This window comes from Corvus hawaiiensis, chromosome 11, assembly GCF_020740725.1.
Source record: "Corvus hawaiiensis isolate bCorHaw1 chromosome 11, bCorHaw1.pri.cur, whole genome shotgun sequence".
NCBI classification, from domain to species: domain Eukaryota; kingdom Metazoa; phylum Chordata; class Aves; order Passeriformes; family Corvidae; genus Corvus; species Corvus hawaiiensis.
Window position 1 is genome coordinate 21823205 of NC_063223.1, and position 27263 is coordinate 21850467.

At 45.2% G+C, this 27263-nt stretch overlaps 1 protein-coding gene and 1 long non-coding RNA gene across 2 annotated transcripts in view; both read left to right on the forward strand.

Moving 5' to 3' along the window:
• Positions 1-1988: 1988 nt before the first annotated feature.
• Positions 1989-4234, forward strand: LOC125331620. Its single transcript, XR_007206146.1, has 3 exons — positions 1989-2153; positions 3687-3775; positions 4147-4234. It is a non-coding gene; the product is annotated as an uncharacterized LOC125331620 (long non-coding RNA).
• A 3620-nt stretch (positions 4235-7854) lies between these two features.
• Positions 7855-27263, forward strand: part of SYN2 (synapsin II) — a 153712-nt gene continuing 134303 nt past the window's right edge. Inside the window, exon 1 of the mRNA XM_048316162.1 lies at positions 7855-8311. Within this exon, the coding sequence (XP_048172119.1) occupies positions 7938-8311 (374 nt within the window). The 5' untranslated portion in view covers positions 7855-7937. The remainder of the gene's footprint in view (positions 8312-27263) is intronic.

The following is a 27263-nucleotide window of genomic DNA, read 5'->3' on the forward strand; positions in this document are numbered from 1 at the left end:
TATCTGTATAACACACATGCAACAGCGTGTGAGATTCACGTTGTATACTTTACCTGTTACTTCAAGAGGAGTATTTTTATTTTTTTCTTTATCCTGACTTATTTTTATGTCTTTTTGTAGAATTGATCAGCATTCACTGACGATGGGGAGGTGGAAGGTAATTTTTAAATCCGACACACACTGCACTGTGCTGGCTTCTGCTTTATTTGAGGAAAAAACAAGTAATAAAACTTAATTTTATTGTTCAGCTCTGTGCTGTCATCCCTTCAATTCCCTGCTCATTTTGCATGTTACACTTACCAGGTTTTCACATACGTGGTATTCAAAATTAATTTGTGGTAACTAAAGCAGGCAATTAATTAGGTAAATTTGCGTTCATCTTCATAATTTGATTAGTCATTTAAAAAGAAAATTGCAGTTTTATTGTGATACCAAACTGGATTTAAATGTTGTATTTGTTTGCTGCATTTCAGCTCGAATTGTGGTTTACAGTGCTTTATTCATTTTTATGAGAAGCCAGTGCTGGGTGTATTTTGCAGTACAGGACTGTGCTGCAGTTGGTCTCACATTTGTCCATTCAATCAATTAGAATATGAGTCAGAATGGTAGGACACTTTCACTCTAAATTTCGTAACGTGAACAAAACATTTGCAAAAGAAAAATGTTAAAAAACCCAGACCAAACCACTTTTGTGCTGATTAAATTGATTATCTGTGATTTGCCTGGCAGACTTCTTCATCTTCAGGGGATCTTTATAGACTGTTTAACCTCCTGTTTGGAGGATGAAAATTGTACTTTTTTATCATGGGGCTTTCTCAGATTGGGAAGATCTTCAGGTCTGACAGGCCAAGAATCCCAGGCTGTGTAAGAAAGTGCACCTGGGGTAACTCAGGCCCCAGCTCTGTTCTTCTATCTCCCATCCCTTTTCTCCAGCATTTTTATAGCATTTCTTGTCATTTCTATTCTTTAGATACCAAAGTGAAGCTCTAAATGATACAACAAGCAGAAATACATTAACCAGAGCCTATGAGGAATTGATCTTTTTCTGCTTTTCAGAAATCTGTTTGCTCTGCTGCCTTGGTCACGTTCCAGGGTAACATTCATATATGGCTTGTTTTTGTTGCTCTGAACATCTGCTCTTTGTTGCTTTTCGTGATGGTGCCTCTCCTCCAGGCTGAGAAATGTCCAAGTTTTGTTGACAGGATTCTCCCTACGTGGTACCTGCAGTTTGCAAACAGTTTGTTCAAAAAGATCTGCCTTTACTCCTCTGCAAAACACTGAACGTGTCTCGCTGGTTGGGGCTTCTGTAGTGGTTTGTTTGCTGATTTTTCTGTAATGCAGAGCATGGGTTGTAAGAGGAAGAACAGCCCAGTGAGAGGAAAAGAAATAAACCAGCTGTTTCTGAGATCCAGAGTAAAATAAAGGCAGTGGTCTCAAACCCAAAACCCAAGAAGTGCAGCAGGTGATAGGGGCAGAGCAGACTCATTGCTGCATTCCTCCAGAGGTACAATGCCACTAAACACCATTTATATCTATTTTAATATACATATATTACCACACAAAGTTATGTATGACACACACCTCTTCTTTATCTGTCCAGTTTGTCAGTCCATACATGCAATGGTTGTATTATTTTTAAAGAAATCATATTTAAAATTAATTATTTAGACTTCTGTGGCTTGAGTTCTTAAATACTCGCAAGACTGCCTTCAGCTTTTACAGAAGATTAGTTTGAGTAAGGGCAGTGGTATTTGAGCTTTAAATATATGTTAAAAGTGTTTGAAGTTCCTTTGTATTTGTATGAAGGTATTTTAAAAAAATAAAATTTAAAAAAATGTTAACAATGATTAAAGTACAGAATATACTGAACCAAAAAACCAGATAATTTCTTAGTAGGAAATGGGAAGATAACTGTTACTGCTACCATCACTTCAGGTTTTGGGAGAGACAGAATTTCATCACCTGTAATTATTTATCTGACCTGTGGTTGTCACTCACACGGGTTGTCACCTGCCTGTTTCTGCTGCAGGTTGTTCTCGTGTCACACACAGAATTTGTTTTGAACTCCCTCTCACATCCCAGCAGGAATTATTCATGAGACTACAAAACCCTCTTCTGCAGCATGAATTCATCCCTGTTCAAAGCTTGCAAAGGTAAAAGTCTGGTGTCTAATGAATTATGATTTATGAAATGAATTGTGGTGGGGTTTCTGGATAAGATTTCATGGACTGCTGAGCACAGGGGATGGACAATGCGGTACCCGTTTTGCTGTTGCTCCCTCAGGAACACGGCCATCACTCAGGAAGTGACACCTGACAAAAGCCCAGTCTGGTTAATTGTGTTCCCTGATAATGTTCATGGATCAAAGCACGAGAGCCTGGGCTGGGGAGGGAGGCTGGAGCTGACTCTGTCCTTTCTGAGGCCGTGGGGGAGGCAGCCCCTCGCTGCTGGGGCTGTTTCTGACACCTCTTCAGATGGCTCAGCTGCACCTCTGCCACCTTGGCCAGCCAAGAGCAAGGGAGACCAGAAATAGAAAGCTGACAGGTTTTTGCTTCAGGGACACTGTAACAGCAGGAGTTCTGGGAGAATTCACTGTAGTGTCTAATGAAACTCACTGGAAGAGTGCACGTTAGGATGCATCATCCTTAGGATGCATCATCCTTCCTTTTCTTCTCCTCTCAGTTTGCCAACACAACTAATCCCCACTAATTTGATCTCTTTCAGCATTTTGATTTCAAACTTAGGAAACAAAACTGAGTTTCAAATTGTTGCTGTGTTCTCTGCTTTGACATTGAGGCTTTTTGTCATTTAACACACCAGCAATTCAGTATTCTCACTTCCTATCAGACATGATTGTGCTGAATTACCTCACAAATGTGCTGTGAGGGGTTCAAGCATCACAAACAGTAGTCTGGACAAAAAAATGCCACTAGCTCTTTTTCAGGCACAGGTTTATGTGCTGTTAAATTCATCGAGCTCCCTGTAATGTCTACTGATACTCTTTCAACAGAGTTTTCCATCACAGTAACAACAGTGCTACACAGAGAGCTCTGCATTTTGGGTTGTTCTGCACTAGAAACCAAGTTTTTGATACTCCCAAGCTCAGTTGCCAGTTGCCTTGGCGCAGTTTTGGATTTAAGGTTGCTACAATACTCTACAAGATGTTTAGCAACCCCTCTGACTGTAGCGTTTGAGGATATTTTTGAAGATTTTTGTCAGCACAGCGCTGACAATGTAAAGAGGTAAATTAAAAACCAGCCAACAATCAAACCCCGCAAATAAAACCCTGAGAAGTTGCTCACAGGGAAGAACCAATGCATTCAGAGTGAATAAAGTGTGTAAATTGGGAAATGCCATCTATTTTAAATAGCCATGCCATCTTCAGAGTGCACAGGATGGGTGAACAAGGCTCCTGCTACTCACCCAAACACCTAAGAGTTAGAGAAACCATAGTGGGCAACTGTTTTACGGAGTCTGATAGCCATGGTTCCAACCAGAATCAGTCCTTATGACCTGAAAGGAAATATTGAGACTGTACAAGGAAGCACCATGGGCAGAAACCAGATTTCATCAATAAGAAAACAAGTTTTGCACAGAAATATGTAAACAGGGCCAGGTCTTGTATCACTGACATCCGAGCAGCATAACCACTCTGTTTAATCTCTTTTTTTTATTTTGTTTTATAGCAACAGGAGGTGAAACTCAGATTGCTCCCATCACTTCTGTTTGCCACGTGCACCTTGTGGTCACACAGAGAGCACAGCTGACACTGCAGGTGGGTTTCAGCCCTGTGGAAGAAACCTGGCAAATCTGTTAACGTGCCCAGGAGCACGGAACACGGCTCATCCTGCCACGGGGAGTTTGGCTCTGAGGGAGCCAAATCACCCAGGAATGCTGTCAGGACAACGAGCAGGTCCAGGGTCTGTAGAGGGAGCATTGTGTCCAAAGCAGGGGTGTTTTTATACAATCACCCCTCAATCCAGAGTGGAAATTTCACAACTATTAAAATATAATTTTCCTGTATCAGACCTGTCAGGAGAGCTTTCAGTAATCTCTTTGTAGGGATGATGAAACGGTTTCTATCATACAAAAATTCATATTTTGTATAAGCAATCACTTTTTTCTTTTACTTTGCCTTCTGTTTAGCTGAGAAGGAAGGGAGGATTGATTACAGCTATTGAAGCAAGGCAGAATGAAGCAATCCCTCAGTCTTGTGAGATTCATCATCTTTGCATGTGTGGTATGGGTGGAAATGCTCCGTTTGCACTTGCCCTGGTGAACTGCAATGTTCTGCTTCTGTCAGTGACCTGCTTCCCTGTGCTGTAGCTGCTCTAACTCCCATTATTGCAGGCAAGCTTTTCAGAAACATGAACAGCCCCAAGATATCTCAATACTACTGAGAAGAAACGATTCTCTCTAGATCCTACTAGACCTAAATTTATCCAGATTTAACTGCAGGCTCACAACTTCTCTGGCAGCATGGGCCACAGAGTGCTGAGGTGAGAGGAGCACTCTAACTGCAGCTGTAGCTCAGGGTGGTTCCTCTTGTTTACATTTTCTGTGCCCTGTATGCCACAAGCTGCACCCACATGGAGCCCACACCATGGCTTAGCAGCGGCAGCATTTTCCCCCAGTGTGCCCATGATGTTTAAAATACAACCTTTGCCTGCCAGCCCTGGTGTTTTATCTGGTTTTGTCATTCTACAGCACATGAATGATTCCAAATTCAGCCCTTCCTTGCAGAATCCTGCACAGTTCTACCTTCCAACGTGTAAACTTCAAAATGTGGAAGTGTTAGTACCAGGGATTTCATTGAAACTCTAACTTGAAAAGAAGTTGTTGCATGAATTTACTGTGTTTATTATTAGAGCACCTGTTACTCTCAATGTGGCCTGTAAAGATCAGAAGCAAAATGAATTGTGACTGTGTGTGTATCTTGGATAAAAGGATAAGGCCTGAGCTATGTGTTTTATGTTACACAGAGTAATTATCCCAAAACTCAGGGGAAAGAGAATTCAAATTACTCTTAAAGAAAGCCTAGTCGAAAAAGCACCCATAATTCTCATGACAACATAGCATTGCTTGAAGGTACACAGCACTGCCCCTTCATCAAACTGCTTTCTGACATAACCAGTGGGGGAGGTCTGTAACAACAGAGGATTCATTAATATTTCGGGGGATGCAAGGGTGGCAGTGCCTGTTCCTGCCCCCAGCCAGCGCTTCGGGCCGGTGCTGCTGCCTCTCCCTCGCACGCTGCAGTCCCGAGGGCCGCGGGGATGCTCGGCCTGGAGCTGTCCCGGGGATGCTCGGGCTGGAGCTGTCCCGGGGATGCTGAGGGTGGAGAGTGTCCCGGGGATGCTCGGGCTGGAGCTGTCCCGGGTATGGTCAGGCTGGAGCTGTCCCGGGGATGCGCTCCAGGCGCGGTGACCTGAGCCAGCGCGGAGCTGTCCCCAGCACTACTCCCCTCTCCATCCGCATCCACCGCAGCGCTGAACACGGCGGGGCTGCTGTCAGGGCGAGAAACTGCGGCCCTCGTTGTGCCGGCTGGACACGCCGCTCCATCCTAGCGCTGGCTGCGGCCTGTCCCCATCCGTGTCCTCATCCCCGTCTCCGTCCCCATCCGTGTCCCCATTCGTGTCCCCATCCGTGTCCCCATCCCCATCCCCATCCGTGTCCTCATCCGTGTACCCATCCATGTCCCCATCCCCATCCCCATCCGTGTCCCCATCCCCGTCCCCATCCCCATCCCTATCCCTATCCCTATCTGTGTCCCCATCCCCATTCCCCTCCCCATCCGTGTCCCCATCCCCGTCCCCGTCCCCATCCCCGTCCCTATCCGTGTTCCCATCCCCATCCCTATCCATGTCCCCGTCCCCATCCCCGTCCCTATCCCCGTCCCCATCCCCATTCCCATCCCCGTCCCTATCCCTATCCGTGTCCCCATCCCCATCCCCATCCCTATCCCTATCCCTATCCCTATCCCTATCCCTATCGCTATCCCAATCCGTGTCCCCATTCCCGTCCCCATCCCCATCCCTATCCCCCATCCCCATCCCCATCCCCATCCCCATCCCTATCCCCCATCCCCATCCCCATCCCTATCCCCCATCCCCATCCCCATCCCCCATTCCCATCCCCGTCCCCATCCCTATCCCCATCCCCATCCCCATCCCCATCCCCATTCCCATCCCCATCCCCATCCCTATCCCCATCCCCATTCCCATCCCCATCCCTATCCCCATCCCCATTCCCATCCCCATCCCCATCCCTATCCCCATCCCCATCCCCATTCCCATCCCCATCCCTATCCCCATCCCTATCCCCATTCCCATCCCCATCCCTATCCCCATTCCCATCCCCGTCCCCATCCCCATCCCTATCCCCATTCCCATCCCCATCCCTATCCCCATCCCCCATCCCCATCCCCATCCCCATCCCCATCCCCATTCCCATCCCCATCCCCATCCCTATCCCCATCCCCATCCCCGTCCCCATCCCCATCCCTATCCCCATCCCCATTCCCATCCCCATCTCCATCCCTATCCCCATCCCCATTCCCATCCCCATCCCTATCCCCATCCCCATTCCCATCCCCATCCCCATCCCCATCCCCATCCCCATCCCCATCCCCATTCCCATCCCCATCCCTATCCCCATCCCCATTCCCATCCCCATCCCCATCCCCATCCCCATCCCCATCCCCATCCCTATCCCCATCCCCATCCCCATTCCCATCCCCATCCCCATCCCCATCCCCGTCCCCGTCCCCATCCCCATCCCCATCCCCATCCCCATCCCCGTCCCCATCCCCATCCCCATCCCCATCCCTATCCCTATCCCCATCCCCATCCCCATCCCCATCCCCATCCCCATCCCCATCCCTATCCCCCATCCCCATCCCCATCCCCGTCCCCATCCCCATCCCCATCCCTATCCCTATCCCCATCCCCATCCCCATCCCCATCCCTATCCCCCATCCCCATCCCCATCCCCATCCCCATCCCCATCCCCATCCCTATCCCCCATCCCTATCCCCATCCCTATCCCCCATCCCCATCCCCATCCCCGTCCCCATCCCCATCCCCATCCCCATCCCCATCCCCATCCCCGTCTCCATCCCCATCCCCATCCCTATCCCCATCCCCATCCCCATCCCCGTCCCCATCCCCATCCCCATCCCTATCCCCCATCCCCATCCCCATCCCCATCCCCATCCCCATCCCTATCCCCATCCCCATTCCCATCCCCATCCCCATCCCCATCCCCATCCCCATCCCCATCCCCATCCCTATCCCCCATCCCCATCCCCATCCCCATCCCCATCCCCGTCTCCATCCCCATCCCCATCCCCATCCCTATCCCCCATCCCCATCCCCATCCCCATCCCCGTCTCCATCCCCATCCCCATCCCTATCCCCATCCCCATCCCCATCCCCGTCCCCATCCCCATCCCCATCCCTATCCCCCATCCCCATCCCCATCCCCATCCCCATCCCCATCCCTATCCCCATCCCCATTCCCATCCCCATCCCCATCCCCATCCCCATCCCCATCCCCATCCCCATCCCTATCCCCCATCCCCATCCCCATCCCCATCCCCATCCCCGTCTCCATCCCCATCCCCATCCCCATCCCTATCCCCCATCCCCATCCCCATCCCCATCCCCATCCCCATCCCTATCCCCCATCCCCATCCCCATCCCTATCCCCATCCCCATCCCCATCCCCATCCCCATCCCCATCCCCATCCCCGTCCCCATCCCCGTCCCCATCCGCGTCCCCGCGCCCCGCCCGCCCCTCGGCCGCCCCCTGCGGGCGGGCGGTGGCAGGAGCGGCGCAGCGGCGGCGCGGCCGCAGAGAGCGCGGAGCGCTGCCGCCGGCGGATCGCACATCCCGCTCCCGGCCCCGCCGCAGCCCCGCCGCGCCCGCCCGGCCAGATGATGAACTTTCTGCGGCGCAGGCTCTCGGACAGCAGCTTCATCGCCAACCTGCCCAATGGCTACATGACCGATCTGCAGCGGCCGGAGCCGCAGCAGCCTCCGCCGCCGCCGCCTTCCGCGGGCTCCTCGGCCCCCGCCTCGGGCTCGCCGGCCGCGGAGCGCCGGCAGCCGCCGCAGCCCGCGCCCCCTCAGCAGCAGCAGCCGCCGCCGCCGCAGCAGTCGACGGGCAGCAGCTTCTTCAGCTCGCTCTCCAACGCCGTGAAGCAGACGGCGGCCTCGGCAGGGCTGGTGGACGCGTCCGCCGCCGTCTCCGCGGCTGTCGGCAGAAAGTTCAAGCTGCTCCTGGTCATCGACGAGCCGCACACGGACTGGTAGGTGCCCCCCGCATGCTCCTCCGCGCCCTCATCATCATCATCATCCTCCTCCTTGCCCCTCGTCCTTCCCCCCATCCTCCCGCGGTCCCTCCCCGGCAGGTGCGGGCTCACCTGGGGCGGGGGGCGCGCCCGGGGCCGGGCAGAGCCCCCACACCCGGCCCCGCTGAGGGGCTGGAGCGCAGCCTCACGGACTGGAAGATGGAGCGAAAAAACCCAGCGAGCCCCGGAGCGCCTGACTAGCCGTGAAATCTGTTTTCCATCACAACACTAAATAAAACATGTTTACCGCCCTGACCAAGCATATCCTGTGTTCTCTGACAAAATAAAGAACCCGTGTGTAGGGGCAAGTTGGATCTAGGTGTCCTGGGCACGGATTTCTGTGCGGAACTGCGTGTGGTTGTAGCGTTCCGTGGGTTAATTCGTGTTTACGAGCCGGTTTGTTTTCACGCAGCTCCCGCTGCTCCTGTGGCAGCGTCTCCAATGCGCGTTCGGGTGAAGGTCCTTCAGGATGCCGGGCACCAGCCCTCGCTCTGCCCTAGCTCCGGGAATTCTGCTGCCATGGGCTTCATGAACTCGGCAGGTTTTATTTGGGCAGCGTGTTTGGCTTTTAATGATATCATTAAAAATGCGGGATTTACCAGGCGTGGGACGTGGCCAGCGGCGCGGCTCTGCCTGTGCCTGGCTGGTACGAGCAGGAGAGGCTATGGCTGTTCCAGACCTGTTTATCACGGCCGGCTCTGGTGGATGCTGTGCTCTAGAGGGAGGACATATTCCTATCAATCCCCCGCTAACTTGTGTGTTTGCACATCAAGCTGAGAATCGTCTCATTCGCTGTTGCTAATTACAGTGCAGGAGGTCTTAGCAGCGCCTTAAAATAATACAGAGTAAAACAAGTCTGTTTTTGTAGCACTGATATCATCCAGTAATGGATTGTGGGTTTAGGGTTTTATTCTCAGCCTCTCAAATTTATAGCCTTACTGTCTGGATGGACTCGTGCAGTGCTGTGATCGGATCCAATTTGCTTTCAAATGGTACTTTAATAAAATACTTGAAACGAAAATGTAAGCCTTTAACTATAGCAGATATGTTATTTATGTTAAGATAACATTACCTGTTATATTTTCCAGGCTTTTTCTTCTGGGGATGGTTTTGTGGCTGGTGGTGTGGGGAGGGGATGGTGTTCTTTTTTTTTTTTTTCTTCCTTTTTTTTTCTTTTCTTTTTTTTTCTTTTTGGAAAAAACAAGGTGGTTGTATCTGCCAGACTCAGGCAGCCTCTGTACCTACGTCATGGAGATGCATCCATGGACACTGCTCCCTGCCTTGCAGAAACATCTATTTGTTTAATACTCTGTAGCTCACAGCTCTCTCCCTGGTACACTCAATAACTGTAGATGTTCATAACGTTTGTTTCTGGGAGATTTTTCTGTGCTCACTGAAGCCACTCTGAGTATTTTGAACGTGGTTTTACATACGTGGTTTTGCATACTTGATAAATGCACTCCAAATTAACACAATCTGTCGATATGGGCAAAGCTTTTAAAGACCTCCGTGGGGAGTTCCCCCAAGAGCACTCCAGGTAGGAGCCTCACAAATCTACACAAGGTTACTCATGCCTGCTTGCTTTTGCCTTTTTTTCCCCCCCCTCCTCATAGTATGTGACATGGATACATAGTAGCTCTAGAAAAAGCAGTTTGTTGTTGCACCGGCTCTTTCCCAGAAATCACTCATTCTGTGACTGAAGATTTTAAAATATATCCTGAGAAACGCCCTGTCTGACCCTCGTGGGTCCCATACAACTCCAGATACGTGTGAATTCTGGTAGTGCATGCAGAAGAGTTTGTTCCATACCTTGGGAAGTACGGATGTCCGTGTGGGCGCGCACTGATCTATATGGGCTAGAACGGAATGTGGGTTGTCATTTGGGAAAGGAAAAGAAAGGCTGGGATGGGCAGCAGGTGAGTGCCAGTGGCGTGCTGGGCACCCCCAGCTGCCCTGGCCTGTGCTGCAAGGGGAGGTTTGCAGAGCTCTGTCATGTGATGCTGCGAGCAAACCCTGTCAATAACGGGAGCAACAGAATCACCCCTGAGAGCCTCCCCAGAAACCCTCGCAGCTGATGGGCACTGATCCTGAGAGGAGGAGCAGATGCTTGGGGTTTGTTTTTGTCATGCTTTGAGCTGCACTGTGTTTGTTTTAAATTGAGAACGTGTGTATTGCTTGTGGGTTGCAGCTTCAGTAGGAATCAAAGGATTTCTGTCTGGATCACACTGAAATCCTGCTGGTTCAGTATCCTCTCTTCAGCAGGGGCCAGAGGAAGCATAAACACCTTCTTTTGTCAGCAAAGCATGTTCCCTCTTACCCCTGGTGTAAAGGGACATCTTGTTTCCAGTAGATTTTATTTCTGTGAGAGGTTGACTCATACTTCAAGCCTAAGATTTGGTAACCCAACATTGTTGCTGTTGCTCATGGAATCACCTGGGACATTTTACCTGGAACCAAATCCCAGTTGTTGCTTGCATTTTGTAATCTTGATCTCAATGACATCCTTCCTCGATTTCTTGCCTTAAGAGGTTTGTCCTATTGCAAGTTTTGAAATTCTCTATTTCAATTACTTTACTTTTCTGGCATGGGACGGGATAAAAAAATGGGAGCATTGCCTTTCTATACTAATTTGTATGTTTTTTACCATTTTCCTGACTTCTTAAGGCAAGAGCAAATGCAGTTGTTGTGCCAAACCACCCTCCTTTCTCAATCCAAGGTGTGTTAGAGCTGTAAAGAAATTTCCAGAGGTTCTTTGGAAACTTGCAACCACATTTAGTGGTTGTGCTTCTCCTAAAGGCAGGACTGCAAAAGAAGCAGAATCAAAGACTTTCCACCAGCCTTGGTGGCAAGTGAAGGGACAAATCCAAAATAGGCTAAAGGCTGTAGTCAATAAATCCATGGCAAGTGGTCTTTGCTGGTCCTGGCTCTCATGGAAGAATTTCTCTTGGCCACTCTGTACAATGAATGACCCTCTGGTCCACAGGTGGAAGCAAATAGCCAGCAGCCATTTCCACCACCTATTGTAGAAACTCCCTGTCATTCCAGAGCAGCCCCATGAGGAAGAGGTGACCTGCAATGCAAACCCTTCCATGATCCAGTGCTACTAATTTATATAAATTAGTGAAGGCGTTGGAAAAGCTGATTTCATTTCCAGGCCTGTTCTTTATGCACTTGAATGTGATGTCCTTTTCATCTGCAGCTGCATATTGAGCAGACATTTTCCATATCTTGATCTCCAGAACCCTCTGATGAGTTCACACATCTGGTGGATGGGTTTTAAGACGCAGTGGGAATGTGTCTGATGCACAGATGCTCCATGGATCTGCTGGGGAGGGGAAAGCTTCAAGAACCACTTGTTAGGTTTAATGGTGATTGGATGGGAGATTTCAATGGTTGTTTTACAGCTTTGAGGATCGTTGTTGATATTTTACAAATAGAGCAAACTAAGAGGTGAAATAATTTGTTCAAGGTCATCCAAGCAACTGCTGACAGAGCTAAATTAAAACTCAACAGCTTGCTTCAACTTCTCTTTTAATTCTGCATTAAGTGTCCAAAATTTTCAGCTAGATAAGTTTATTTTAAAATGTGTTTGATTTCCTCAGGAAATAACCCTTTTGTTCTGTACACAAAAAGTCCTGAATATTCAGTGCTGAACAAGCAATTGATGAGAGGCCATACATTGGTGGCAAGGGGCCAAGACTCTGTGTAAAGATTATTATCTTTATTAAAAGCTTATGTATGAGACTCAGAAAGCTGTTTCAATATCGAAAACTAATCATCACTTTGTGTGTCTTGTCCTTTAAAGCTTGAATATCAGACTTGTTGGCAGCAGCAATGAAACTATAAAAAAACAAAGCTGGGAAATCTTGTTCTTGTGTTTTTTTAAGCACAAATCTGGTTATAAGTATCAGTACCTTTTTTTTCCCCCCAGACAATTATGCATTTCACTTCATGTTTACTGCCTGAGTAGTTACTCAGCTTGTGACAGGCTCCAAAGATAAACCCCAAATGGCTGGGACAAATGCTGTATGAAGAGCAAACTTTCTGGTTTAAAATTACTGAGTCATTTATGGGCCAACATTGCTCATCAGAAATATTCTTAATCTGAACACTGTTGTTGCAGTGCAGAAAAGCACTCATTTACGACACAAAAATTTCATAAAGTGAGCAGCATGAGTTTCTTAGGGTTTGTTTTTTGTTTTTTAGGTATTTTTTCATTCACTAGAATGTGGAAACCGGTTTCAATGAAAGCTGTGTGTGCTGTTGTTTTTTGTAACTACCAAACTTGCATGAACACACTACAGTGAAAATTTCCCTGCAGTTTTTCTGTTCATTAGGGATGGTTCAATTGTGCATAACTAATTAGCAGTTCCTAACTTCTGTTGGCCTAGAATACTCATGTTTTTAGTTGTAACATTGATTTAGTAGCTGCAGCTTTCATTTCATTCACTGTAAGCCTTCAGTGAGCAAGTTTTCCAAATTTAAAAGGCGTCACTTGATTTTAATAACGCATAAATGAGGGCAACTGCTCTGCCAGAGCACTCTCCTGTCCTTTGGGATGACTCTGGAGGAGGAAAATGTCCTTGCAGCCTCCTGGCCCGGCACAGCTCACTGCTACCAGCATAAAGTCAAGAGCCAGGTGGGAACTGGGGAGGGAAACCCAGGGTGTGACAAATGTGGAGCTGGAGATTGACAGAGGGAGGGGATGGAAGGGCTTCCCTGGCACTGGGACTGAAGGTGGGATGTGTTTGGAGGCAAATCCAGCAGTGTTGTAGAGGAGGGAGGAGCTGGTTTTTAAAGGGTCTCAGCTCTCAAGACTTTGACCAAATGTGGAGTGTAAGGAAAAGATAATCTTATCAATATATATATCTTATATGGGAGGAAAACACATGTACTAAATCACCTTTATTAATTTAAAATGCCCTTTGCAACAAGAAACTCTTGATATTAAGGAAAATAACCTTGCCTTTGGTATAACACTGTCATATTTCAAGGACGAAATAGGTTCCTTAAAACCTCTGAAACCGAGCAAGAGTGACAAAAGTTTTACTTTCTCTCTAATTTTTGCTTCGTATGAAAGTGTCCCATTTCAAAACGATCTTTGTGAGATATTTCAGTCTAACTCTAGTTGTGGCCTTTGGACTGGGTTCCCAGCCCTCCAAAAGGGAGCCGGCAAGCAGCTTTTGCATGAGGCCAGTGTGTGCTCAGACAGCTTCTTCCAGCCAGGTAATTAGATCAGCCCTGCTTCCCAGCACGCCCTTCACTGCCAGCTCTGCATTGAGGGCTCTCTGCCTCTGCAATCCAAATAACAGCACAGTGAAAGGAGGGATGCAGGCACAAACAGCACAGCTCTGCAGGCTGGGAGGGCACACGCAGGAAACCACGAGGGTTTCTGCACAGTTCATCCTGACCTATGTCTCCTCAGCCACTGCAGGAGGTGTTCTGAGGGGTGAGGTACAGCTCATGGGGCCTTGACACTGCTTCTTTGTCCATTTTTTCATATCAAGCCCACACGGGGCAAGGGCTGGAGAAGCAAGGCATGCAGCTGAGCTAACTGAAGCTGTGTTAAATCTGAATTTGTAGTGTACAGCAACCTCACACACGTTGTGTTCTGTGTCTGCTCTCCCAACAGCCAGCTGGTGCTGCCCCAGACAAAGTGTGTGCTGGTATTTTAAGATGATCTAAGAGAGAAAATTGCTGGGTTTTTTCTGTTTATCTGGAGTTCTGTCGTGTGCAATACTTGGCTGTGTTGGTATAAATAGCAAAGCACAGTATGTGAGAGAGATTACCTTTGTGACAAGATGTAGAATGAAAACCAGATCTCAGTGGAAAACGCTTTCTCCTCCATGCTCTGTGTGCTGCTCTAGCTAAACAAGCTCTTCCAGGCTCTGATGATGTTTTAGGCAGCTGAGTGTAAATGACCACAAATTTGGACAGATTCTCTCTGGTGTCACCCCTATCCCATCCCTGATCCCTGTGCTCAGGATCCAAGTGGTTTTCTTGAAGAGACAATAGAAGTGTCTCTGAAGCCTAATGAAAGCTACAGTAACACGTTGAGTTGAATGGGTAATATTAGAGAAAAAGTTTGCCAATGTTTTCTTCTAAAGTTTGCCTTCAGAGAAAGGAAATAGAAAAATTGGCAAGGAAATAATGAATTTTAGGGAGGTACATTTCTAAGTAACAAGACTGAAGTGAGAGATAAAAAGAATAACAAATTGCTTGGTAGACCACGGAACCAAGTAAAATAAGAAATTCTACTTACAACCTATTCAGGATTTGATAATGGCTTTCCAGTAGCAAATTGTAACTGGTTGAAATAGGAAAGGCATGGAACAAAAGGGTATTAAAAACTATAATATTGGATATCTTATTGTTATCTTGCAAAAGTGTGTGTGGAGGACTTCCTGTTTGAAATGGATGGGGTTTGCCATTCTGTAAACACTGCAGGACACTGAAAAAGCCATGGTTGCTGGAAGCATATTTGCTCAAAAGACTGATGCTAAATATTCCCACAGGATGTTCCAAAAGTAGTGACTTCATTTTATGCAGTTTTAGTACCCAGTTCCTAATAGCACCGTGTGAGTGACCCACGGAAATATCATATCCAATATGACATAATTGTATCCCATTAGGAATGTTCTAAACTACAGAAATCTCTTTTAATACCACTGAAATAGACGGATGTTGGGGGGAGGTTATACATTTATAGATAAGGTACACTGCAATCTGCATTTAAAGATGTGATAAGGCTTCAGTGAAAATATGTCTGAGTTTCAACTTGTGTTTGAGGAAGGGAATAACACGTGCAGGCAGTCAGGTTTGGATACAGAACCTCCACAGAAGGAATTTGGACCTGGCTGGCTGAACACAACAGCAAAGGGTAATTACAGGCAGGTGGAAAAATTGTCCAGTATGGAAAAGAGTAAATTGGCAAAGAAAGCAATGTTGCAGACGACAAAAAGCGAAGCCATGAAGGATGAAGCAGAATGTTACCTGCAGTAATGACATTGCTTCCAAAGACGAGGCAGCTTGCCTTGTGGAGTGACAAAAATGTGCAGGGAGGTGATAAAACTTCACAGACACCGTGGGTGGGAGGGCAGCCTCAGACTTGGGTCTGGAATGAGAGCTGCTTGCTTGGTTGCACTGCTGCTTTTAATTAAACAGCTTTATCTGTGCCCAGTCGAACTGGCCCTCTCAGAGAGAGCTCAGTGCTCCAGGCTGGCAGGGACAGGTATTCGAGCCAACACGAGCTGCAGGCTGCTCCAGGCTTGGGCAAAAAGTGCAAAGACTTTGTCCATTTCCCCATCCTCGCAGGTGTGTCCCTCCCTGGCTGGCACACAAATGAGAAAGAACAGATTCCTAACAAACAGCTGGTGGCTGAGGTCAAATCGTTCTTTGTACTTCACGAGCTGAAGTGATAGAAGTGTTTAATCCAGAGGACACTGGACGCTGAATCCAAGGAGGCTGGTCCTGGTTTCCCTGCAGACCCCAGGTGTCTCGGGCAGTGCAGGGCTCTGGAAGCACCAAGCCTCAGCTCCAGCTGTGCCAGGGGATGCTGAGGGATGTGTGGGCTCCTGTGGGATCCTGGCTGCCCATCACCTGCTGGCAGGGCTGCCAGGGCACCTCTGCTCACTCCTTTTGGAATTCAGATGCGGGTGGGATTCATTTAATTCATGGATTGCTCCAGGTCTGTGTGTACACAGCTCCGTGCCTGACCTCAGGTTTGTTCTGTCTGACCTCGTTTCTTCTTTATTCCTTCTGATTTCTTACTAATAAAACTGATTATAATTCCACTGAAACAGCCCAGATTTAGGGGATTAAACTCCAATATGAGATCAGTCACAGTCTCTTAAGCCTCCCATTTGTTCAGGGAAACCAGGATGTTTCCAAAGAGGAAGATTCAGCATTATTTCACTACCTCTTAGTTTGCTTCAGTGGTTTCTTCTGTACTGAAAATCATTTCCAGTGAAGGCTCTCTATGTATACACACGCTTCAACATTGAGGGAATTTTGAAAGATGATAAGGTTTCTAAATTAATATTAGAAAACCACCATGTGAGATTTGTGATCCTGGAAGTGTGATAAAAAGGTTTAATGATAAAACATGATAAATACATCCAATTCCACTGAGTGGCAATATGGTTTCATAGCGTGCTGTGACTGCAGAACTTGTTTAACTTAAGAGTTGTTGTCTCAGCCATCTACTGTTCAAGGTAGATAAAAATCCTAGGGATACTTTTAATTAGGAAAAATTATTTATGAAACCTTTGTCTTTGAGCAGATAACCAAAACTAATTTTCCTGAGTCTTGTGTGGCTGTTCCATACAATATATATTAATAAATGACAAGAGTGTTTGTGACAGGCCTTTTAAAATGTGTTTGTGTGTATGTAGTCGTGTACATCTGTATGCAGAAGGGTTTTTTGGAGAAGAATTTGTAGGAATTTTCACCAGTGCACGTTGTCCAGATAGAAAATAGTTCATGGCTGTTGTTTTCTTGCTGTTGGGTTGCTCTGGAATAAAAGGAGGCTCTTCCACGGTGCCAGTGAAAAGTCAGCTGCTGTTTTGAAGACAGCTCTCATGAGGATCTATTGTGTGGGTTGCAGTGCAAGGGATTTGGAGACTCAGGGTTTGTGTCAGGCTGTTCTCTGCCTAAATTCTTTTCGTTGGACCCATAGGATTTTTGTGCTGATGAATTTTCTTGCTAAGGAAGAAATGTCTGGCGTGAACCAGCAGCAATCCAACGTACACGAGGGTAAGATTAACTTCCTTGGCAATAGCAACACATGAGAGGAGTCAAGAGAGACACTCATATAAAGCATAATTAGTGTGCATGAAGGTTTACATTATTTCTACTAAAATCACTTCTGCTGGGTTGGTCTTTGCTCGTGGAAGGTGTGGGTGGCAGCAGACTGCAGCTCTGCCCTTGCCAGGCTGGGGAGGGTCTCACAGCAGGGCTTTTCTCTTAAGGCTTGCAGTTGTTTTCTTCTTTTATTTGCTAGAAGGCTTTTCCAAGAAGTCAGGCAGCTAATGAAGCTTTGGGGTAATTGCTTGGTGGTTTTCTTTGTTGGTTTGTTTTTTGTTTGGTTTTTTTCGGAATATTGTGGCCCATTATAAATATCCTTTTCAGCTCCCCAGATCCTTGGCTGCTGGGCTGTGTATTGATGACAAATCAGCTCCTGAGTGGCCTTTGGAGTAAAATACAACTGCACAGTGAAGCAGGGTGGCAGAGTGTGATTGTTATTGTCCAAATCCCTCAGTGATAATGTCTGGAAGGCTTTCAGTGTAGAATAAACACACAGGTGCTGTTATCCTGAAATCCAGGCTCTGGGTGGCTTTACATTGCAACAGTAGAATTAAATCTCCATTTTCTGATTTTCTGGGCTCCTTACTGGGCTGATGGAGGCTTTCCCCTGAATGTTTGTTCGTCACTTCTTATCTGGGTGATCCAGAACAGTGCATTTGTGATGCTTTCTGTGGAACAGAATCCCAGTATTGGTTTCAGCTTTTTGAAAAGCTCATGGCAAACTGCTCTGTCTGTCTGTCTGTCTGCCTGCCAAGATGGGATGAAGACTTGGTACATGTAACTCTTTACCAGACACTACTGTAAGGTTTAAGGCACATTACTTCATTTCAAGGCTTGGTTCAGTTTGTGAATTTTCAACTGGGTGTTTGAAAGGAAGCAAACCTAATTGGTATCAAGAAAACATTTATTTTTGAGGGATGAACAATAGCTCCAAAAGTCACTTTTATATTTCTTTAGTTAGTGTTTTAGAGTAGGGTGTTTTTTTTGATAGATGACTGAAATTCTTTAGACCTAGACTCTGGACTCCTCAGGGTGAGAACAGAATATTTTCACTTCGAGGACTTCAGCAAGTAACTTTCATGTTGCAAAGCAGGATTATGTGTAACACGTAAATCAGAGTTAATGATGTTAATCAGCAAAAGCAGCTTGTTGTAAAGCATCAAAGTGCCCATCTCTGCTGCACCAGGGCTGGAGTGGCGTGCAGCTGATCCTGTCAACACACACAACTAATTTCATTTGGGGCAAGAAGCAGCTTAAGCTGCACATGTGTGAAGGTGTGTACATATCTCTGTCTGTCTGCAGTAAACCAGGAGCATTTTCCTGAAAGACCTGTCCAGGGCATAAAATTATTCTGCAGAGTGAGGAGAAATTCTTCAGTTTTGTCTGAAACATTGCCTGAAAACTCGGGGTAAAAACCTGGGACTGTGGGCCCAGTAGCAGTTCCGTAAGTCTGTAAATGGAAAATAAATTGATTAGAAACAGCTCCGATGAGATGGTTAAAATTATAAATATTCAATCATCTTTAACACCCTCTCAAAAAATACTTCTGTTTAGATTTCAGTGCACAGGACCTGCCTGTGTAGATTCTTTTATTGTATTCGAATGGAATAAGGTTTTTCCTGTGCAAACTCGAATTAAGCTGATGCCCAATTAGTGCCTTCTCCGATTCTGTTTGTTAGCTGTCCCCACTAATGATGCTGCGTGTTCTGGGGCCAGCGTGCAGTCACTTAACTGTGCTAAAAAAAATAGAGCAGACTTCAAGAACTGTGTAAAAGTTGCAATTTTTATTTAGAAAGAATATTTTAGAACCTGCTTTTGCTTGAATCAAGCATCACTGAAACCACTCGGAAAGGATGAGAGAGAAAAATCCACTTATCTGTGTTTTTCATGCCACTGTCTTTTTTTATGAACAGCTTCTAATCTGGCCCTTTATTTTGAAACCAAAATGGAACATTTAGGGTGAAATTACTGTGGAGGGCTGGAAGTGGCAGTGAAAGAGGTAGAATAGTGCTTAGGCATGTTCTGTTCACAAATCTTGTGTTTATTTACTCTTGTATTGTTTCCACATGAGCTGTGGAGTATCTTCATGGGAGAGCAATGATGTGTTGGGGAAATAATGCACTGTGGTTAGTCATGACATTTTTACTTGCTGTTCCTTTTTACAAGAGCTGTTTCAAGCTGCTTCCTGGGGATTAGTTGATTTTTCTGAGAAGTTAATTCCTGACTTTAATCTGTCACCCTTCATTTCAAATAGGCAAAAGTTATGACATTAAATGAATATGACAAAAATGGTGATACTCTGCTCATAAATTTCTGGCTTAAGCTGTAAAGTGAGGTAAATACCTCCACAAAAGCAGAAATTGGGAGGCTCTTCCAAGCAAATGATAATATTCAGTGGAGTGCAGCTCCAGCACAGCTCTGGGACCAGGAGAGCTGCATTCCATGATCATTGTGGCATTTTCCAGTTCCCCTTCCCACGAGCCATTAACAACCACCTGGTGGGTCTGGTACCCTTCAAAACATCCCCAGAGGGTGGGAGAGCCACAATCCACCGGGAATTGTCAGCTGGGAAATTCTCTTCCTGTTCACCTTCTGTTTTCCTGGAGTTGTCTCAAGGAAAAGTTGGAAGATAGTGGAAAATTTAGACTTTTACATCAAGAATTCCTCACAGAATGAAGAGTGACATAATTCTTATTGTGCAGTTCAAGAGGCTTCCCAAAAGTAAAATACTTGCCATTATTCAAACACATTTTCTCTGAGGTACCTGCCTGATTTCTGCATAAAGTATCTTTGTAGCTAATGCAGGCATTGTTAAAAAATCCCCTCTCCAGTACTTGGGTGGGACGAATATGGGTTTATCTTATGCTTTTTTTCACTTGCAGAAATGTTCACTTCCATTTATAGCAGTAGCATCTCTTTGGGGAAAAAAACCAAATCAAATGATTGGGACTTGCAATTCTCTTGTGGCTCAGCCATTGGGAGATCACCTTGCTGGAATTTCTTTGTGTTGGGATAATGGGGATTATTCTCCTGTTTCTGTAGCCTTCCAAGAGCCTGTTATGAGCAGCATGATTAAATGCAAATGATGGTTCCACCAAAAAGGCACAAGGCACAAGGTGCTGGAGATTGGCTGCTCCTCTGCTCACCTCGCTCCCTCCGTTCTCTTGGATATGGGAGTTTGTAGCAGAGCCAAGTTTTCCCTAATCCACATTTCTGGAAGTTTTGTTTTTGCTTTCCTCTCGTCATCCCTTCCCCTCTCCCATTCCTGTGTTTATTCCTTTGGTCATTCAGCTCTCACTGATTAGAAATATTCTGCTTGTAAAGGGCACATGGGCTGGAAGAAATTGTCCTTGCTCAAGCTGTAATAATGGATTTGAAAATTCTCATGACTGGTTATTGATACACTCAATTCATCACTAATATGCTGAATTACACTCAGTACCTGAACAGATTATTGCTTTGCCATACATTTAAATTACAGGATCAAATGCATTTAGGTTGTCATAATTCAAAGTTCTTTCCTTGTGCTCTTGCTGTCTGTGTGAAATTAACTTTTCCTCTTGCTGTTCCTCTTTAACAGGATTTATCGAAGATAAAATACCAGTGCTCCTAATTCATTGGAATATTTATTTGTAAGAATCTATTATTACCACTCACTCACGTTCCTCTTTATCCCAATATCTACTCCTTCCTCAAAGCCCAGGTGACTAGCCAGATTCCCTGTGATGACCTTGGTGTTTAAAAAGAATCAAACTAAGACAAGATGTGTATAGTAGTTAAATTTAGATGTTGGTTCACCTGAACTGACATCATCTTGTAGTTTCAGTAGCAAAGCATGCTCTGGCAGCAATTTGGTCCCCACCACTGGATAGCACAATTCAGAAATAAATTACTGTAATATCCAACATTCCAGACTGCTTTTTGATGAGTTACAAGTACACTGGAGGAATATCGAAACCGCATTTTCATAGGGAAGTGTTTGAAATGTGCATCAACTTTTTCCAATTTTTCCTGCCCTTTTGTTGGACACATTTTTAGCATTGCAGCAGTTGAGCTTTTGAGAAGACAGATTGAGCAAGTCCTGAATTTTTTGAGTGTGTTGCAGGGTGCCCCTGGAGAAGGAACATCCATTAATAATCTCAAATTTTTCATCTGACTCGGGATTGTGATCCAAGACAGAATCATATGGAAGAAGTAACAACACTCATAAGCAACTGCTTACATTTTGCAGTTAAGGCCAGGAATTATTGGAGAAACAATTCCTCATGGCAGACTGGGGAATGAAGGGAAAATCTCATTCACCTTGTCAAGAAGAGCAGGGCTTTCCTGAGCCTGTGATTTGTTGCTGGGGTTTGCTTGAATCATGGGGCACAGTGTTACAAATTGCAAAATAAATCAGGAGGAGGATGAAATTGAGAGTTGGACAGCTTTGAGTTAAGGCTCCAGTTCTGCAAGGAGGGGCAGAATTGGGACAGGAGATAATTTGGTTCTCGGTCAGGTATTGATCCAGAAAATTACTTAAAAACACCACAACTTATTTGTGATCAGTACAGAGATTGCACACAAACCCATATTTGCATTTTGGGGTTTTAGTTTTCTTACAAGTCAGGAATGGTCTTGGTGATAAGACATGGGGAACTCTCTAAATTTTAGGTTTTTAAAAAAAAATTAGCAGTAAAGAATTATCATGTGAGTGAGAAATTCCATCCAATGAAACAAATGGACTTAAATCCTTATCCAAGCTGTGCCCAATCCCCACCGTGTCCCCAGCCCAGAGCTCTGAGTGCCACATCCAGTCATTCCTTGGACACCTCCAGGGTGCACCAAGATTGACTTTTGTAGCTTATTGTTGGTAGATTAAGTATTTGTGGAGCACAGTGATGTTGTACAAAGCAGTGGAATTCAAAATAAACAAAAAGACCTGGTTTTCTGCACTGAATTATTATTTATCACTGTTTCTTTGCTGCTTTTCAGACACATCCAGAACGAGTAGCAAAACATATTTATCTCCACGGGCATCTAGCAAACATAGAATTAAATACAGAAATACTAACAGAGAATTTTCAGTGAAGTAATTATAAAGTGGCTTCAGTCTCATGTTCCATGTGTTACCCAGCTTGGAATATTAAAGGTCTTTGGGTGGCAAAGAGCTTATTTTGTTCGTTTGACTTTTACACATAATTTTTTTTAATGATTATGATATAGTTCTTGCAGTTCTGAACCTTGCCTTTGGAATTGTTTACTTTCACTTGGCTTATCATTTGGAAGCCATTTCAAGAAAGGAGCTTTGCCCTCCTGACAGCTGATGGACGGCAAAGACTAAACCTTGTCCATTGTAGCAAACCATTGGAACAGGTTTGCCACATTTCTAAAGCAGAGGCTTTTCTTCAAAGGAATTATATCCTAAACTCAGAGTTTGGATCTGTCTCCTGAATTTCCAGGGCTGGTAAGGATTTTGTGACAAATATAAAATTGTGTGTATTTGTCCTGTATCAGAAACCAACAGGAGTACAGGCAAATACTTTGTAGTTTAAATAAATATCACTGTTTGCATAAATTAGTGGACATGGAAATTGACACTAATTTTTTATGACGATGTACTTGATTTCGTCCTCGGATTCCAGCAAAAAACTGAGCAGAGATGCTGGGGGGAACGGGGCGTCAACCACGCAACGGGGGTAAGGATGCACTCGCACAAATTCCCAGTTTAGACGTCAAAACGCTGGAGGTTCAGTCCTGAAAGGAAGAATCACTCGTCACAGCGATGTCTGTGAGCTTGGAGAGAAAATCCCTGGCGGGGGGAGAGGCAGAGCCGTGACTCAGCTGCGGCTCCTTCCCCGCGGGGCCGGGGGCGGCCGCGCTGCGCTGCGGGCGGAGCCGCTCCGGGGCTGCCGCTGCTTCTGCTGCTTCTGCTGCTTCTGCTGCTTCTTCTTCTGCTTCTTCTGCTTCCTCTTCTTCTTCTTCTTCTGCTTCTGCTTCTTCTTCTTCTTTTTCTTCTTCTGCTTCTTCTTCTTCTTCTTCTGCTTCTTCTGCTGCTGCTTCTTCTTCTGCTGCTTCTTCTTCTGCTTCTTCTGCTTCTTCTGCTGCTTCTGCTTCTTCTGCTTCTGCTTCTTCTGCTTCTGCTTCTTCTTCTTCTTCTTCTTCTGCTTCTTCTTCTTCTTCTTCTTTTTCTTCTTCTGCTTCTTCTGCTTCTTCTTCTGCTGCTTCTTCTTCTGCTGCTTCTTCTGCTGCTGCTTCTTCTGCTGCTTCTGCTGCTTCTGCTGCTTCTTCTCCTTCTTCTGCTTCTTCTTCTTCTTCTTCTTCTTCTTCTGCTTCTTCTTCTTCTTCTTCTGCTTCTTCTTCTGCTTCTTCTGCTGCTTCTTCTTCTGCTGCTTCTTCTTCTGCTTCTTCTGCTGCTTCTTCTGCTTCTGCTTCTTCTGCTTCTGCTTCTTCTGCTTCTTCTTCTTTTTCTTCTTCTTCTTCTTCTTCTTCTTCTTCTTCTTCTTCTTCTTCTTCTGCTGCTGCTGCTGCTGCTGCTGGTGATTCTGCCGCTGCTGCCCTCGCCCACGCACCGCCCCCGGTCCCCGCAGCGCTCCGGGAGCACTCACACACGGGAGAGGCTTCACCCTGGGTGTACAAGATCATTGTGTTACAGACAGCGCCTTCCTAAAGCAGGCAGGCAGGAAGGTGGAAAAATACATGGAACAGCGCAGTCTTTAATGGGAGCACTGGGATATCTCCATCCCCTGTAAACACTGGGAGTTTGTCACATTTCCAGAGTGAAGTGTGGCTGTGTTTTTCAATTCAGAAGAAAACGGTCGAATAAAGACTTATTTCTTGGTGCTAAGACAGCTTACATTGTTGTAAAAACTGTCAGAGGTTTTACTGAGGCTGGTTTTCTTTAATAGGCCAAAGATGATGGGCAGCTGTCAGACCTTGCAGGAGGTGAAAAGGGGAGAGCGGAGGGAGGTCGGGGTTGCTCGTGTTTTTGGGAGGACACAGCAAAGGTTACACTGTCCAGGCTCTGCCTTGCTGTGTCTTTGGGAATGAAAGGAAGAGGAAAAATATGGATTTCCTGTATCCCATAGTGTGGCAGCTGTTCTTGTTGCATTGATTCCTGGTTTTCTGTTCTCGTGTGTGTTTCTGAGTTTAGAGCTAAGTTATACAAGAGCTCCAACATGGATAGAATAATAAAAATTCAAATTATTTACTCGCTTGTCACACTGTTTGGAAGTCCTTGAGGATTTGTGTGTGTGCATTCTCCTCCATTTGGAGTCTTCCAGGGGATCTGTTCCCATGGCACCTGTGTTACAGCTTTGCCATGGACATCTCACCTTGCAAATCCTGTTCTTCCAAACCAGTGTTGGCATCTTATCAGGTGGACTTGACCGTGTGGATATCAAGTGCTGAGGCCAAATGTCACTGACCAAATATATTGTTTAAGTTCAAACCTAACTCCAACCCCAGCCCAAGTCCCAGTTTTCTGCATTACACCCCTGCAATGTGTCAGGTTGCTGCTGAGCAGCTTTTGTTCCTGCTTCTGTTTGAAGTTGCACCCTTGCTCAGCTGATAAACTGAGATTACCTTTTCCAATTTACAGATTGTCTAAAAACCGATGGCTCGTTACTTTACTAAAATTCCCCTCCTCCCTTCACTCACTGACAGCTTTTTTAACTCTTAAAATGTTTTTCTTCATTGAATACTTGGAGGTTATGAGGCCAATTATAGTGGCTTGAACACACCTTGGTGGCGCTGGCATTTTGAACTGTGTTTCGCAGAGATCAGGCACGCAGCAAAGATCTGAGGTTTCAAGAAGCTAATCTGACAGGCTTTGCAGTTGTTTTAAAAGGTGCCAGTTGGGAAGACGTTCTGGGAAGTTTAGAATGCAATCCTGAAAGACTGAGGGGACTACAGCCTTAGTTTATTTTCTGTACAAGTGTTTAAATGTCTGACAAATTATTCTTGCTCTTTTTTCCTAAGCCCCTTTGGCAAGCCAACAGAACATTCCCCATGCTTCCTACCCTTTTCTGATGTAAACAATTAATCAATTGGTTCTGAGCTGATTGTGGAGCACTTTCCCCAATCAATTGCTCTCAGGAACTCTTTGGTGCAGCAAGATTTTTAATGATGAAAGAGTTGGCCAGAATATTTGTGAGCAACTTGGTTTCCAGATCAATTTCCAGTGGGAAATTATTTGGACATGTTCTGCTGACTGGTGAGATGAAGCCTTGGATTTCTAGATCCGTTTTAGATAAACAAGTGGCAGCAGAGAGCTGGTTTGAGTGAATGTTTTATTGCAGCCAGGGAGATCAGTATTTTAGATTTAGTTCTTGTCAGTAACAGTGACAACATTAAAGTACGAGTTGCAGAAAGTTATTTTGGTCTGAATAATCACAGATTTGTTTAGATTCAGATCAGAAAGGCAGGCATTAAGAAATTCCCTATTGTTTACTGATTGAAAATCTTGAGAAGAACTTCTATTCTTTCAGTTGTGTTTTCATTGTATTGTCTTTAGATTTGGTGATTTTATGGATTATTTTTACTTTTCCAAGTGGCATCCAGGTTTACACTTTGGCAAGATTATCTTGCTGAGTAAACCAAGTTTTCTGCTCAATATTTTGTAGAATAATCCAAGTTTTCTGCTCAATTTTTCATAGAACTTTGTATTTTCAATGTCTATTTAAAATTTCAGGATTTGGTTTTACTCTTTCCGAACTCTGCAGTGAGAGAAGCTTTGCTTGGCATGTCATCCACTGCCCTGCACCTGTTCATGGTGTTCCAAAGCTTATCGTTGCATAATTGAGGCAATGTCATTAATGGCAAACATTTTGAAAAGAATATTTTAAATATTTATAAATGTTTACTGTCTGCAAAATAAAGTACCACAGTGCAGAATAACAGGCTCCTTATATCTCAGTCAGAGTGGTTTCTTCATTATCTAACTTATTATAAATTCTGTATCTAAATCTAAATCTATCTGTATCTAAATCTCACCAAAAGAAGGGAGCAAAAACTTAGTAACAAAAATATGGAATATTTAAGCTTCAGTTTCTGTTTGCTCATAGATCTTGCAAAATCTTTGGACATTTCTGCAGGTGGAGTGTGCAAACACAGCCTCTTGGTATTTTGTTTTATTGCAATGAAATTCTCTGAATGAAGCCCTTCAGGCAATTCTGGGCTGTATCTAATAGTGCCAGACAGTGACCTCAGAAGCATCCTCAAAGTGTCCAGGATGAACTACTCATCTACAGATTAGACAAAATCCAGTTTAGGGGTGGAAATCACTTTAGATCCTGTGAGTAATGAAGGCACCTTGCTGCATGTGCTGCTCTGATTGCTTTATCCCTGTTCCCTTCCACCTCAGCTGAGCCATTCCATTCAACATCCCTGACAGTGTTTGTTAGAGGGAAAAGCTCATCCCAGTAACCTCAGGAGAACTGAGCCCCACCAGAGGCTTCAGCCAGTGCTGAGAGTCACCACCTGGAGCTGCCTCAGGTGTGACACCCGTGGTGTTCCAGCTGCAAGGAATGCAGAGGGATACCAGTGAGGGTGGGAGGGGGTTTGTCGTTTTTATGCCATTGAAAAAGATATTTATAAATAGCTGAATGATGTAACATGATAATAAAATTAAATTAAATTAAATTAAATTAAAATAAAATTAAATTAAAGTAAAATAAAATAATATATAATAAAATAATATAATATAATTAATGTAATGTAATATAATATAATGTAATGTACTGTAATATGATATAATGTAATGTACTGTAATATATAATATAATATAATATAATATAATATAATATAATATAGTAACATAATATAATGTGCTCCTGGGCCACGTGTGCACGGTGGGATGGGGATGGACACGGGCATGGCTTGGTCGCCCTCACTCTGGAGCTCCAACCCTTCACTCCCAGTTTGCCCAGTGCCTCCCCAGTTAGGGCTGTGCTGCCAGCAGAGCTGCTGAATAATTTCAGTGTACATCTGCAAAAGCCAGCGAGGACTGCCAAAGCCAACACCACTGGGTTGTGCTTGGCCACTGTGCTACTGGGTAGTGCAAAAAATGACTTTACAAATTATTTAATGGAGAGTAGAAGCATGGAAGTAGAAGGGATTACAGTGA